A 12,661-nucleotide genomic window follows, 5' to 3' on the forward strand; every position below is an offset into this window, starting at 1 on the left:
TTGCCCTCTGCAGAAAGTTGAAGCAAGTAAGATTTAGTCTCAGATGCAACTCTAGTCTGCTACTCTTCTATTTTGGAGAGTAAATTGAACAAAAATGAAGAAAACACAAACTTACCCTATCAGCCTATAAACTCCTCAAACTTAAGTAACTATCATTCTGTAAACTATCTAGCTATAAACTACCGAAGTCCTCATTTCCTTGAAGTCTAGGAGGAGCGGAGAGTGGAGAAGGAATAGCCTTTATGTTCTGGCCAAAGCCATGATCTGGTCCTAACTGCAGGAAGACTCAAGACCAAGCCATGAGTTCATCCTCAAGTTACTCACGTCACCACCTCTCGGGACATGCTTGAGATTGTCTTTTGGAGCCACACCTAGACTGAACACTAGACAAGTCGATCTTCTTATGTCAAATTTGCATCTGGAAGAGGTAGAGAGGCGAAAATAACATTATCTTTCTGGCAGGTTGCTGCAGCAGCTGCAAGGCTGCGATGTGGACCTTGCTGCTGACTACTATTTTACAATTGACTTAAACCAGATTATCTACAAGACAGCCTAAGAGTCCGTGGTTGGTGTCTGCACTGCAGGTACCAATTCAATAGCTAGATTCCTCACCCTCAGAAGTTACAGGTGTGAGGCAATGTCCTTATTTTACAGGTCAGGGATATCTGACATGCACTGATCTCAAAAATAGTTACAGATCAATGATCAAGTGACCAGTCTTTATGGAAGTTTGTGGGTTGTGTACTGTAGGAGTCCTGAAATGGATAATGTCTCTGTCTGCAGTCTCTTGACCGCCATGCCGTCGGTGTTACTCACATTGCCACCTCCTGGGGTATACTTGAGATTGGCTTTGGAGTCACACTTTGACTGAACGTTACTTAAATCCATCTTCTTCTCAACTATTTGCACCTGGAAGAGTCGGGAGGAAGAAAGCGTTGTCCTTACAACATCCAAGGAACTAATACAGAACAAACCATTTTTTTTTTTATTGTTCTGGACATATTCAACATATACCGTAAAGCCATTTGTGATCACAACTCGAACAAAAGCTTTGAATGGCCAATTACTGGAGTTAAGGAGTAGTACGTGGATTCCGGCCTGTGATAAACAACTTGAGCTTGGGGGAAAGATAGCTAAGAACAACAGCACTAGGGTTGTACATTTCAGGCCACTTTTCAAAACTTCCTGGGTTTTTCAGAAATCACAGTTGGAGGATTTTCTGTTGGCAGATTCTCTCCCCTCTAACCTGGGTTTCTGAAAAACCTGCACATTTTTGGAAGGTTTCTGGAATTCTTCAACCCTACATATCATAAAAAAACGAAAGAAAACGGTTTCAAGCCCTTACCCGTCCTCCACCAGGCGAGTGCTTGATGTTCTCCGTGGAGCCAATCTTTGACCGGACGTTCTTCAGGTCGGGCATGGGGACGGCCAGGGGCACCGGACTGCGCCCCCTCATGGACCCAGGGGATTTAGGAGGGGTCCGCACCACCGCCACCTTCTTCACCTCCCGGCTGGCGGGGGACTTGGGTGCGCTGGGGCTGCTGTAGCCACTACGATCTTGGGGCGTCTTGGGGGAATCCACTACAAGGTTAGGAGAAACATAATCTTGGATTAGGTTATTCCAATCTATGTTGCACTCCTAAGAATAAGTTTTCAGGAACAAGACCTGCAAAAGTTAAATTATTTGAACTAGGTGACGGCTCAGCCTGTAGTTAAAGCCAAAATGTCCAGACACTTCTAGGTACATTTTCACTCCATTCCAAAGAGAGCACAGCAAACAGTGGCGACACCATCCAACGTGCTGGGGATGTAAATGTAGTCAAGCTGCCACGTGTTAGAGATGGCAAATGTAGGTGAACCTTTTTCAATGGGGATATGGAGTCGGACCATATCCTTACCATGCTCTCTCATCTCTGTTCACACTCCATTTGTTAACCTCTCTCGAATTGGCGAACTCTCAATGGATTAATGGTGATTGCATCTGTTCACGTTGTAGGTACTGCTGTACGAGTTTAGTTAAAGGAACATAATTGAGAGTTGAGCATCTGTTGAACATGTCCTGAGTACTGACTGACCTCCAGCAGTGGTCTTGGTCTGCATCCTGGTCCCAGCACCCTGGGGTTTAGCACCTGGTGTCCTGGTGCTGGCGGTCTTCCCATCTCCAGTCTGGAAACCAAACAGCACGGTTACTTCTAGAATGGGGAAAAACTAGAAACTACACAACAAGCGATGAACCTGTGTTGAAACAAAAGACTCCTGACTAATTTGGGAAAGAACTGACTGAGTATTTCGGGTTTAGGAGAGGCATTGCATAAGATCCTCAAACACCATGGAAGTTTGAAGTATTCGAGTCATAATGCCATTGAGCATTATGAGTCTATGGATAGGCTGGCCTGGGTCTGGGATAGTGGTCAAAGTTGAGGCCTGTCCATGTGTTACTTACCCTTGGCCTGGGTTCTCTGGCTCCTGCACTGCCTGGACTGGGTTTAAATATTGAGCTGGGCCTGCTATTGTTGCAGGCTGGGGCAGAGGAAGAGGACCAAGGCTTTTTGTTGGGGGTGGTTTGGACCGAGGAGGGTCGTTTGGGGGTGGATGCTTTGGCAGGTGTGGTGGCGTTGGGTGTCTTGTGACCAAAGGTGGTAAAAAAGTGTTATGAAACACAAAGGAAAAGACAAAAGTGAAAGCAAACATTTAAAGAAATGCATTACGATGGTGGAACTTAACAAAAAGCTATAAGCGATATAGACTTGAAAACAATTCAAACCAATTTAAGCAATTTAAAAAAAAATGTAAACAGTAAAAATCTTAAAATCAATCAAATACTGTGTGTGATTGGTGAATGGCTTTACATGCAGATGTGCTGTACTGCAATTGCAGAGCAAAACCGTTCGTTTTTAAGGGCATTCCGTTGAAGACCGATGGTTGATGCAAAAGTTTGTCAAATTTGAGCCAACATGTTTGGAACCTCCTTTACCAGCTGTAAAGTAAAGCACTGAGATATATTGATGCCTGCTGTATCGCAAGGTCACTCCAGAGGTCAGACCTCTGGTCCACACATCAGTTATCACCTACCTTTTTCTCAGCTGCTTCTTTCCCAGCCCCTGCACCGGCCTTGGCTGCAAGAGAGGGTCAAAGAACGGAACTTGAGTCAGTGCTAATATCATAGTCCCGTATCATCAGCAACGTTGAGACCTCGCTGTGCTGTGCTAGGCTAACTCTCTGACGCTAAAATGCCTGTTCATGCGTGTTGTTAACTACTCTAGTTGCTGTATCCGGATGCTTTAAAGTTGCTTTTGGATTTCATAGTAATTGTCAGCACCATGAAATTAATTGCCAGAAAGTAAATTTGCCATAAACTTTTATTGAACTTTCATTTGAAACTTGCCCCAGATTCGCAATTATCTGTGTATTGACATTACACAGGAGGTTTTAGCACATTAAGTTGTCTATATTAAAAACTAAACTCTCAAAAATGACTTCAAGCCTCTTGGCCTCATTTCTATCCCCCTAATCAGTCCACTCAGAGAATCACAGAGATCATAATACACTGTCTGGGACTAGGCTAACTAAATTAGTTTTAGGGCCAATGAATGTAGTACAGACAACTGCTTAGAAACAGTCCTTTTTTCTTTTTTTTTTACGTCAAGCCTGCGTGTTATTGGATAAGCACGAAATTGGGTCTCCGTGGTTACTGTGGTGCTTGCAAATGGTTAGTTAGGCAGGCAATAATGTTTATCTCTTATCAATAGACGACCCCCATTAGTCCAACTAGGACCCTGAGTGAGTGACAGGGCTGTATTGATAGAGTGGGTGGTTCCCATTAAAACGGATTCATTATTTAGACTCTAGGGAGTCCGGTAATCATTTTAAAAAAGCTTTTACCGAAAATGTACCGTAGAAACGGGAATCATTTTGTCATCATGCCATGTGCAAGTGCTTATCAGCGATCATCTGATCATTATTGATAATTGGCAATTTAGGCAACCTTCAGATGATTCGCATAAAGAGAACCAGTGATCCATCTATTGATAAGTAGTGGTAGTGTGTAACACATACCACTACTGATGGGGAAGATAGGTTTAATGTAGGCATCCATGTACACTGACAAACTGTGCTGACTTACACTCTTCTGGTAATATGATAGATGGTTAGGAAACAGTAGCCAGAGTGTGGTGTGTGTGCATACACTTGTGAACCATACCATACGTGTGTGTGTGTGTGTGTGTGTGTGTGTGTGTGTGTGTGTGTGTGTGTGTGTGTGTGTGTGTGTGTGTGTGTGTGTGTGTGTGTGTGTGTGTGTGTGTGTGTTTCAGAAGACGGGAGGTGGACGGGAAGTTGACCCATAAATACACAGTCACGATGATGTGATGCTGCACACCCAACAAACATGCAAGTGACATGCAAAAGGGGCTGACCAGTGGAAAACATTGCCAGCAAAAATAATTTGGGCACAGGAGGGTTAGTGACATAAACAGGGGCTGGAAACACAGACAGAACACAGACCACAAACACAGAGAAGATAAAAAAGCTCGAAAGAGAACGAAGTGAACAAAGAAGAGACAAGAAAGAAACCGGCGGTGGTGGTGGCTACAAGCAGTCCGTTTCATCAACCGAACACGTTCATATTTTGCGTTTTGTGCGTGTTTTTCAGAAAGGGTGCTGCTTTATTGTGTTGCTCTAGTGAGAACAAAAAAAATATCTGTGAGAGAAAAGAAAGGAGGTGGTGGAGAGGTGGGATTGATAAACTAGAACGGACAACAGACCTTTGAGCTGGGCACCTGGAACATTTGCTTTTCTGCCCGGTGGGGCGGCATCTTTTGGGGGTGCTTTCTGAGTTTTAGCGGCGGTGGGAGGGGCAACAGCAGTAGCGGTCACTTTCTTATCTTTCCTGACCGGGCCTTTGGCTGCTGTGGGAGCACCTCCTTTGGCATCACCTTTGAGGCCACTAGCAGGCTTGCCAGCCTTAGGCTTCGTTTCTGCAGGTTTGGCTTTGGTCGCCGACTGAGCTGCTGTCACCGCTGCGATGTCGTCCTCGTCTGCAGACTCCAGGTATTGGCCTTGAGCGTCCTTTGAGATCTTCACAGGCTCGTCATCCTTCTGGTCTGGCTCAACCTCCATCTGGGGCACAGCAATCATGGGCAGGGGACTAGCTACCTTCTCCTGCACCTCTTCTTCCTCCTGCACCTCCTCCTCAGTCACCTGCTCCTCAGTCACCTGCTCCACCTCGTCGCGGGCATCTGGCTGGTGCTCGATGAGAGGAAACTGGTCCTGGGTCCGGTCGGCTGCGGTGCTAGGGGAGAAGGGAGATCCAGGGTCGGCCCTGTTGGAGTCAGGGCTCTTGCTCTCTGGGGGGGTCTTGTCTGCTCCGTTCTGCCACCCTGCAGGGATGCCCTGACCAGGGGGGTGTCCCTCAGGCTCCGTGTAGTCAAAGGACAGGACGCGCTGCTTGGCTTCCTCCGGGGTCATGGCAACGGGAATGACAGGGGCGCGACCTTCATTTTTCTGCTGCTCTTCCTCTTCTGAGCTGGCTTCACGCCGGGGCCTCCTGCGGATCGTTGACACCTCTGTTCTCTCTTCCTCTTCTTCATCCTCTTCCTCGTCGCTATCCTCCTCTTTTTCTTCATCCTCCTGCTCTTTCGTTCCCTCCTTTTCTGTGAAGAGAGGGCTCTGAGGCTTCCCAGGACTGATCATGTCTTCATAGGCCGTGGTAGGAGCCTCCTTGCTCTCACACACGTCCTTCTTATCCTCGTCCTCAGACCCAGAGCCGCTCAGGCTGTGGCCCACAGAGACATCAGAGACCTTGTCAGACGGGCTCCTCTTCAGCTCAGACCCCAGCGAGTCTGGGTAGAAGAGCCTTGGAGTGTCCCTCTCGATTGGGGCTTCAGGGGCTGAAGGAGACGCCCGGGGGCTCACCGACCCAGCTCTCTCCCCATCTTCGCTCCCACCGTCGGCAAAGCCGGACCTGCTACTGCGGCCGCTCTCTGTGGCAGGACTGAGGCCTCCTGGCGTGGGGCTGAGCGACGCGGTGAGCTCCTCTGGTGTGGTGGGAACCGGGAAGCAGAACGATAAGGGACAGAGGGATAGATCCACAGCAGGACTGTGGTGTTAGAGACACTTACCTCCTCCTCAGAGACACACATTCAACACCCAACAAAAGGAACAGAAATAAAGGGAAAGAAAGAATCGAAAGGAAAGAAAAGAACCACTGAAGGAGAAGGTACACAAAACAAAGGGCAAAGGAACCTTTTTTGCTGGCATCAACAGGAACAACAATGAAACATCAAATGCATAAACTACAATTATCTGGATCGTTTTTGCACCTAAATGTTGAGAGCTGTAGGCGTTTTTTAATAAAGAAGCTCAGTTTGCAGTTGCAAACATTTTGCTTCCATGTTTACAGCAGAAAAGATGGGTAGACTATGCAATGAGAGCTATGAACTATGTACGTAAATATGGGTTCATAAAAAGCACCTTACAGCTCGAACACTAAACTGTCAACTTCTGCCATCAACCAAATTCACAGCAGAATTCAAAGCAAAGCTGTGTCACATCAATACGAAAAGTCTCTCATTCAACACAGTACTCACAATGACCCAACAGCGCTGTATTTCTCCCTCTCTTGGATTGTTGTGAAAAGCCATGTGATAAATGAAATTGCAATGGCGATGAATCAATGCCAGGCTACTGGCTGCCGCACTGTCCAATTTGCAAATGGGCTTTGCGGCGGGTTTTCTGGCTGCTAGCCTCACATACAGTACATCATGGTTCTCTCTTCCTTTTAAAAAAGGGAAATCTGCAGTTGCTACATCCATTTCTGGACTTAGAAATGAGCGATATGTACCCATTGATTCTTGAAGAATATAACTCAGAAATGAATGATATGTACCCATTGATTCTTGGAGAATATAACTTTTGCCTCGAGATCTTAGTTCCAACAGTCATGTCCCATCAGAACCCAAAATAAGCTTGTTTTACTCCAATGTTTGTGACGTTAAACAAATGACATGTAAACAAAACATGGTTAAAACTATATAGATACGGTGTGGTATCACTCGGCGTAAGATCAATTCTGACCTCCTTGAAAAGGATCGACTTTGCTCTCGTAATCAAACTCCATTACCCACTTAAGATAAATACATTTCAAGGGATCAATATAAAATTGTGAATCTATATAGTAAAACAGATTACAAATCGGACAGTGTCCTCTGTTCTATAATGCACACGCTGTGGTACTACTATAATGGTGATTGAGATGAGTTGTGGTTCAAATCGATACTGGAGTTTGTCCATTACTCTCAATGGTAAACCCGACCGTGGTTTCAATGAGCTGTATGAGCTATTGGAATGAATAGAATGAATAGAGACGTTGATGATGATTCGATATGGACGGTAGTTGGTCTCAGAAACTCTACTTCCTCATGGCTACATGTAGTCTGAGGAAGAGACATGTCAGATGGGTATTGTAGTCATACCTTGACCTGTAGCGGTCGTCCCTCCGGTAGCTGCATGGTCCAGGGTTCGATGGGAGAGGAGGAGGATAGGGAAGACGAGAAAAGGAAAAAGGGGGACTTCATTAGACTTTTTCTACAGGTACCGGTAAGCTGATCTCCCAACGTTCAGCGAGCACTCACACAATTATGATCAAACTTAACCACACACACACACACACACACACACACACACACACACACTGCTGAAATAAATCCTCTAGTCTAAAGCTCGCTAAAACCACTAACTTACTCTCGGTCATGCGCAAGTGTGGGCAATGAAGGGGCACGACTGCCTACACCGTCCATCTGTTGATCTACATTGTCTTCAGAAAGTATTCACACCCCTTGACTTTTCCCACATTTACAGCCTGAATTTAAAATGGATTCATTTGAGATTGTTTTGTCACTAGCCTACACACAATACCCCATAATCTCAAAGTGGAATTAATGTTTTTCAAAATGTTTATAAATTCAATACAAATGAAAAGCTTAAAATGTCTTGAGTCAATAAGTATTTAACCACTTTGTAATGACCAGCCTAAATAAGTTCAGGAGTAAAAATGTGCTTAACAAGTCACATAATACGTTGCATGAACTCACTCTGTGTGCGATAATAGTTAACATGATTTTTGAATGACTAGCTCATCTCTGTACCCCACACAAGTTAAGGTAAGGTCCTTCGGTCGAGCAGTGAATTTCAAACACATATTCAACCACAAAGACCAGGGAGGTTTTCCAATGCCTCGCAAAGAAGGGCACCTATTGGTAGATAGTTAAATGCAAAAAAAGCAGACACTGAATATCCCTTTGAGCATGGTGAAGTTATTCATTACACTTTGGATGGTGTATCAGTATACCCAGTCACTACAAAGATACAACCGTCCTTCCTAAATCAGTTGCCGAAGAGGAAGGAAACCGCTCAGGGATTTCACCATGCAATGGTGACTTTAAAACAGTTAGAGTTTAATGGCTGTGACAGGATAAAACTGAGGATGGATCAACAACATTGTAGTTACTCCACAATACTAACCGAATTGACAGAGTGAAAAGAAGGAAGCCTGTACAAAATAAAAATATTACAAAAGCATTCATCCTGTTTGCAACAAGGTACTAAAGTAGACCTAATACTGCATAAAATGTGGCAAATACATGTAATTTTTTTTACCTGAATACAAAGTATTGTGTTTTATTGGATTTGCCCCAAACATACTACTGAGTACAACTTTCAATATTTCAAGCATAGTGGTGGCTGCATCATGTTATGGTTATGCTTGTAGTTGTAGTTGTTAAGGGCTGGGGAATTTTCAGGATTTAAAAAAATGGAATGGAGCTTAGCACAGGCAAAATCCTAGAGGAAAACCTGGTTCAGTCTGTTTTCCACCAGACCCTGGGAGATGAATTCACCTTTCAGCAGGACAATAACCTAAAACACAAGGCCAAATCGACACTGGGAGTTGCTTACCAAGAAGACAGTGAATGTTCCTGAGTAGCCGAGTTACAGTTTTGACTTAAATCAACTTGAACTTTTTGATTTCACCTTTATTTAACCAAGTAGGCCAGTTGAGAACACGTTCTCATTTACAACTGTGACCTGGCCAAGATAAAGCAAAGCAGTGCGACACAAACAACAACACAGAGTTACACATGGAATAAACAAAACATACAGTCAATAACACAATATCTATAAGAAGACCTGAAAATGGTTGTCTAGCAATGATCAACAACCACTTTGACAGAGCTTGAAGAATTTAGAAAATAATAATAGGCAAATGTTGCACAATCCAGGTGTGGAAAGCTCTTAGAGACTGACTTAAACCTATGTAAATAAGATATTTTTGTATTTCATTCTCAATCAATTTGCAAAAAATGTCAACAAAAGAAATTCACTGTCATTATGAGCTATTGTGTATAGATGGGCGAATTCAGGCTGTAACGTAACAAAATGTGGAATAAATCAAGGGGTATTAATTACTTCACGAAGACATTGTACCTAACATTTTCTGGGGTCGGCGGGGGGGGGGGTTAGCATAGGTGTTAATAAGAAACGCTTTATCAGCTAAATTTTTCCATTCCAGGAAAGCTTGATGATTCCGCCATGGCAACCATTAACAGTTCTCAGTCTGCAAGCTCAGCATCATCTAAGTGGCTATAAACGATTCTGCCTACAGCTAATAGGGCAGTCATAGACACCGAACCCCAGTTAAGGACTAAAGCACCAGACACATGCATCATAGCCATGGCCCTTGTATTACAGTTGGCTGTCCTGTATTGACAAGTGTAACTTATGGACTATTGCTGGTAGTAGACCTACAGTACACGCACGGGAAAATGAACATGAGTTCCCACAATGTAGGCCTGAATCTAGACATCTAGCCTTGTGTTCTCTTGTCGTGTCCTGCGGCATATTGTTCATGCCAGTGTTTCAAGGAAGGTTTGGAACTAATTACATTACGCACATAGTTCCATTCATGGAAATTGCTCAAATCTTTCATGTTTTCGTGGACAGGGGTTAGAGCCAAGGCTGGCCTGTAGTGCACAGCAGAGTAGACACCGTGGTATCTTTAGCTGTGGGCTGTTGTTGAGATAACAACACCACCGCCAAAGTGCCTTTTGTCCTCCTGGCAAAACCATAAATCATTGTCGAATAAAGGCCCAGTGACAGTCGAGAGACCTGGAGTCACTGAGTGTGTTAATAGCTAAAGGGGTTATAACACCGAGGACACGATTATACGAAGCATTATGAGCTCCATGACCATCACTTCCTATGGTAAATGAAAACCGAGTGTGAGGATGAATGAAGTCCCATGACATCAATCCTACGAGCCATGTTTAAAATGCTCTGGGGTGACTAGCTATGGCTCTATAGGGACGGTGAGGTTCAGCCTTCTGTTACCATGGCGCCACCGTGCTGACCAAGGCCACAGCACCGGTTAAGTGGCGACCATATTGACCCATTAGCCCAGAAACCCCCCCCCCCCCTTTCACTTATTCTGAGGTTGGCCTGTTGGCCGTGACTGTTGAGAAAGCATGTTACTGCTGAGTGCCACTTATGCAACGCCGTGTTCTCAGATTCAAAACCACAACGGTTCTTAACTTACCGACCGCCGACGGGACATTTGTCTAAATACAGGAAGCTTACGTCCACTGTCTTTGTCCTGACGACAGCCTAAAATGTAATGCTAACAGTTAGGATGCTGACAATCGTGAATACGAGAGACCACAACTCCAGGCCTGACGCATGATGCTACGATCTGGGGGGAGCTGGCTTTTTTCTATCAGTGTGACCTGAATGAAACGTGCTCTGAAAAGCTACAACAACAAGATAGTTCACCCACACAGAACTCAGAACAGAACTCAGAAGCATGGCATAATAATTCAGAATTAAAAAAAATGCAATTTATGAACAGAAGCAGGAAATAGCATGGATTGTTGCGAGGCCAGCAGCAGGGGAGCAGCGGTATCATCCTCAAATCCTGACAGGAGATTTCATTAAAAATGCATTAGGAAGGAAAGGCAGACGCCCTCAGAAGAACTGACCTTTGTCTCTCTCTCATTCCTACAGACAGAGAGACAGAGAGGCAACTCATTAAAAAGAAGCATTGTGCGCTGATTGCGTAAACTGGAGGAAGAAACGGGAAGAGAGAGGAAGAGAAGACAGGAAAAGAGAGGAAGCACATTATTTTGGGGGATACAAAGGCACTCAGAATCCGGGTGCTACAGGGTTATCTGTGAAAAGTGAAGCAGGCAGCTGTGAAGCAAGAAGCTAAAACAAATGCATGTCGAGGTTGTGACAAGAAGCTGGATGATGATTCGCGAAGAGGCAGAGCGCAAATGGAACCAATGAGCAAATTGCTTTTGAAGCCACGACAAGAGGCACAATCACAACCAGAGGTGGACTCAATTCCATTTCATAATAATCTATTCATGATCAGTTTATGAAGTATTTCCGATTCATGAATCAATTCCTGAAACATTTCGGGAATGGACACTAAACTAAATGGAATTGAGCCCAACCCTGCAGCTCACACAGCCCCTATTGGAAAATAAAGGGTTCGGATGTGAGGAGCGGCATACCCGAGAGGGCGCTCTTAGACACAGAGACCTCTGACACTGGTGCTTGAGGCTGTGATTTCAGTTCAGGTGACAGCTCCAGCAAATCATCTACGTGAGACAGAGGCAAGATTATAAGTTAGTGAGAGAGTGAGAGAGTGAGTGAGAGAGTGAGTGAGAGAGTGAGAGAGTGAGAGAGTGAGAGAGTGAGAGAGTGAGAGAGTGGGAGAGTGAGAGAGTGAGAGAGTGAGAGAGTGGGAGAGTGGGAGAGTGGGAGAGTGAGAGAGTGAGAGAGTGAGAGAGAGAGAGAGAGAGAGAGAGAGAAAACGGGCATCACATCACGTCAGTTGGAACAAAAGAGCGGGCTAGCCTATATTTTGAGGCAGGTGAACATATTGAGGACGCAGTGAGTCAGTTAAGAGGTACAGTGGAATATATATATATTTTTAAAGAACAGCCCCCAGTCCCAGTGTGCCCTACATTTCCAACTCAAAACACAAGATGCCTTGCTTTAGAAGTTGTTCCTTTTCATCTTCAGTGGCGTAGTGTACGCTGTACAATAAGAACGGTAGTAATGCCCGTCTGCTCCCTAAAGAGGAAGTATTCTACGTGAAGCGAAATACTGAGGATAAAAATACCCGACTGGAGAACTTAAAGCCACATGCTTGATGGAATATGCCTTCCTTTCTTTTCTAGATATAGATAGACTGTCTCATGTAATATTTAGGCCTCATCTGGTCCCTGACATACTGTCGGCCTACAGTACAGTAACCAAAACCTAAAAAGCTGAGACAGCTGGTGCATGTCATCCAATAGCACTGAGCAAAACTCTGTACGTTAGAGGGACACTCGGGAAATTCGGGCGTATGCTACCGTACCTGTAGACGTACAGTCATTGCGCTAGCGATAGTTAGCCATGGCTGGTTGAAACTACCTCACACTTCCTTCACACGGCACGCAGAGACATACAAATGCTATCCACGAGTTCATCTGACTGGGTAAGTAGAAAAGCGACTGATTGCCAGAATCTCGTAGTATCCCTTTAAGGTCCTCTGTAGATGACGGTAAAAACCAAAACGTGTTTATATTATCAGCATATGCATCCCTGCTCTTGTGGCCCG

At 44.7% G+C, this 12,661-nt stretch overlaps 1 protein-coding gene across 6 annotated transcripts in view; it reads right to left on the minus strand.

The window, feature by feature from the left end:
- Positions 1–12,661, minus strand: part of LOC139565445 (microtubule-associated protein tau-like) — a 44,152-nt gene that overhangs the window by 11,998 nt on the left and 19,493 nt on the right. For 2 of the 6 annotated variants that reach the window (XM_071385795.1, XM_071385797.1), the window contains exons 3-10: positions 11,565–11,651; positions 7,473–7,502; positions 4,764–6,035; positions 3,073–3,116; positions 2,444–2,623; positions 2,076–2,166; positions 1,346–1,581; positions 817–909 (exon numbers count right to left, since the gene is read on the minus strand). In XM_071385795.1, coding sequence (XP_071241896.1) covers positions 817–909; positions 1,346–1,581; positions 2,076–2,166; positions 2,444–2,623; positions 3,073–3,116; positions 4,764–6,035; positions 7,473–7,502; positions 11,565–11,651 — 2,033 coding nt within the window. The remainder of the gene's footprint in view (positions 1–816; positions 910–1,345; positions 1,582–2,075; positions 2,167–2,443; positions 2,624–3,072; positions 3,117–4,763; positions 6,036–7,472; positions 7,503–11,564; positions 11,652–12,661) is intronic. The other 4 variants (XM_071385798.1, XM_071385800.1, XM_071385799.1 and 1 more) reach the window with 4 other exon arrangements.

This window comes from Salvelinus alpinus, chromosome 36 (genome assembly GCF_045679555.1).
Source record: "Salvelinus alpinus chromosome 36, SLU_Salpinus.1, whole genome shotgun sequence".
In the NCBI taxonomy this organism is placed as follows: domain Eukaryota; kingdom Metazoa; phylum Chordata; class Actinopteri; order Salmoniformes; family Salmonidae; genus Salvelinus; species Salvelinus alpinus.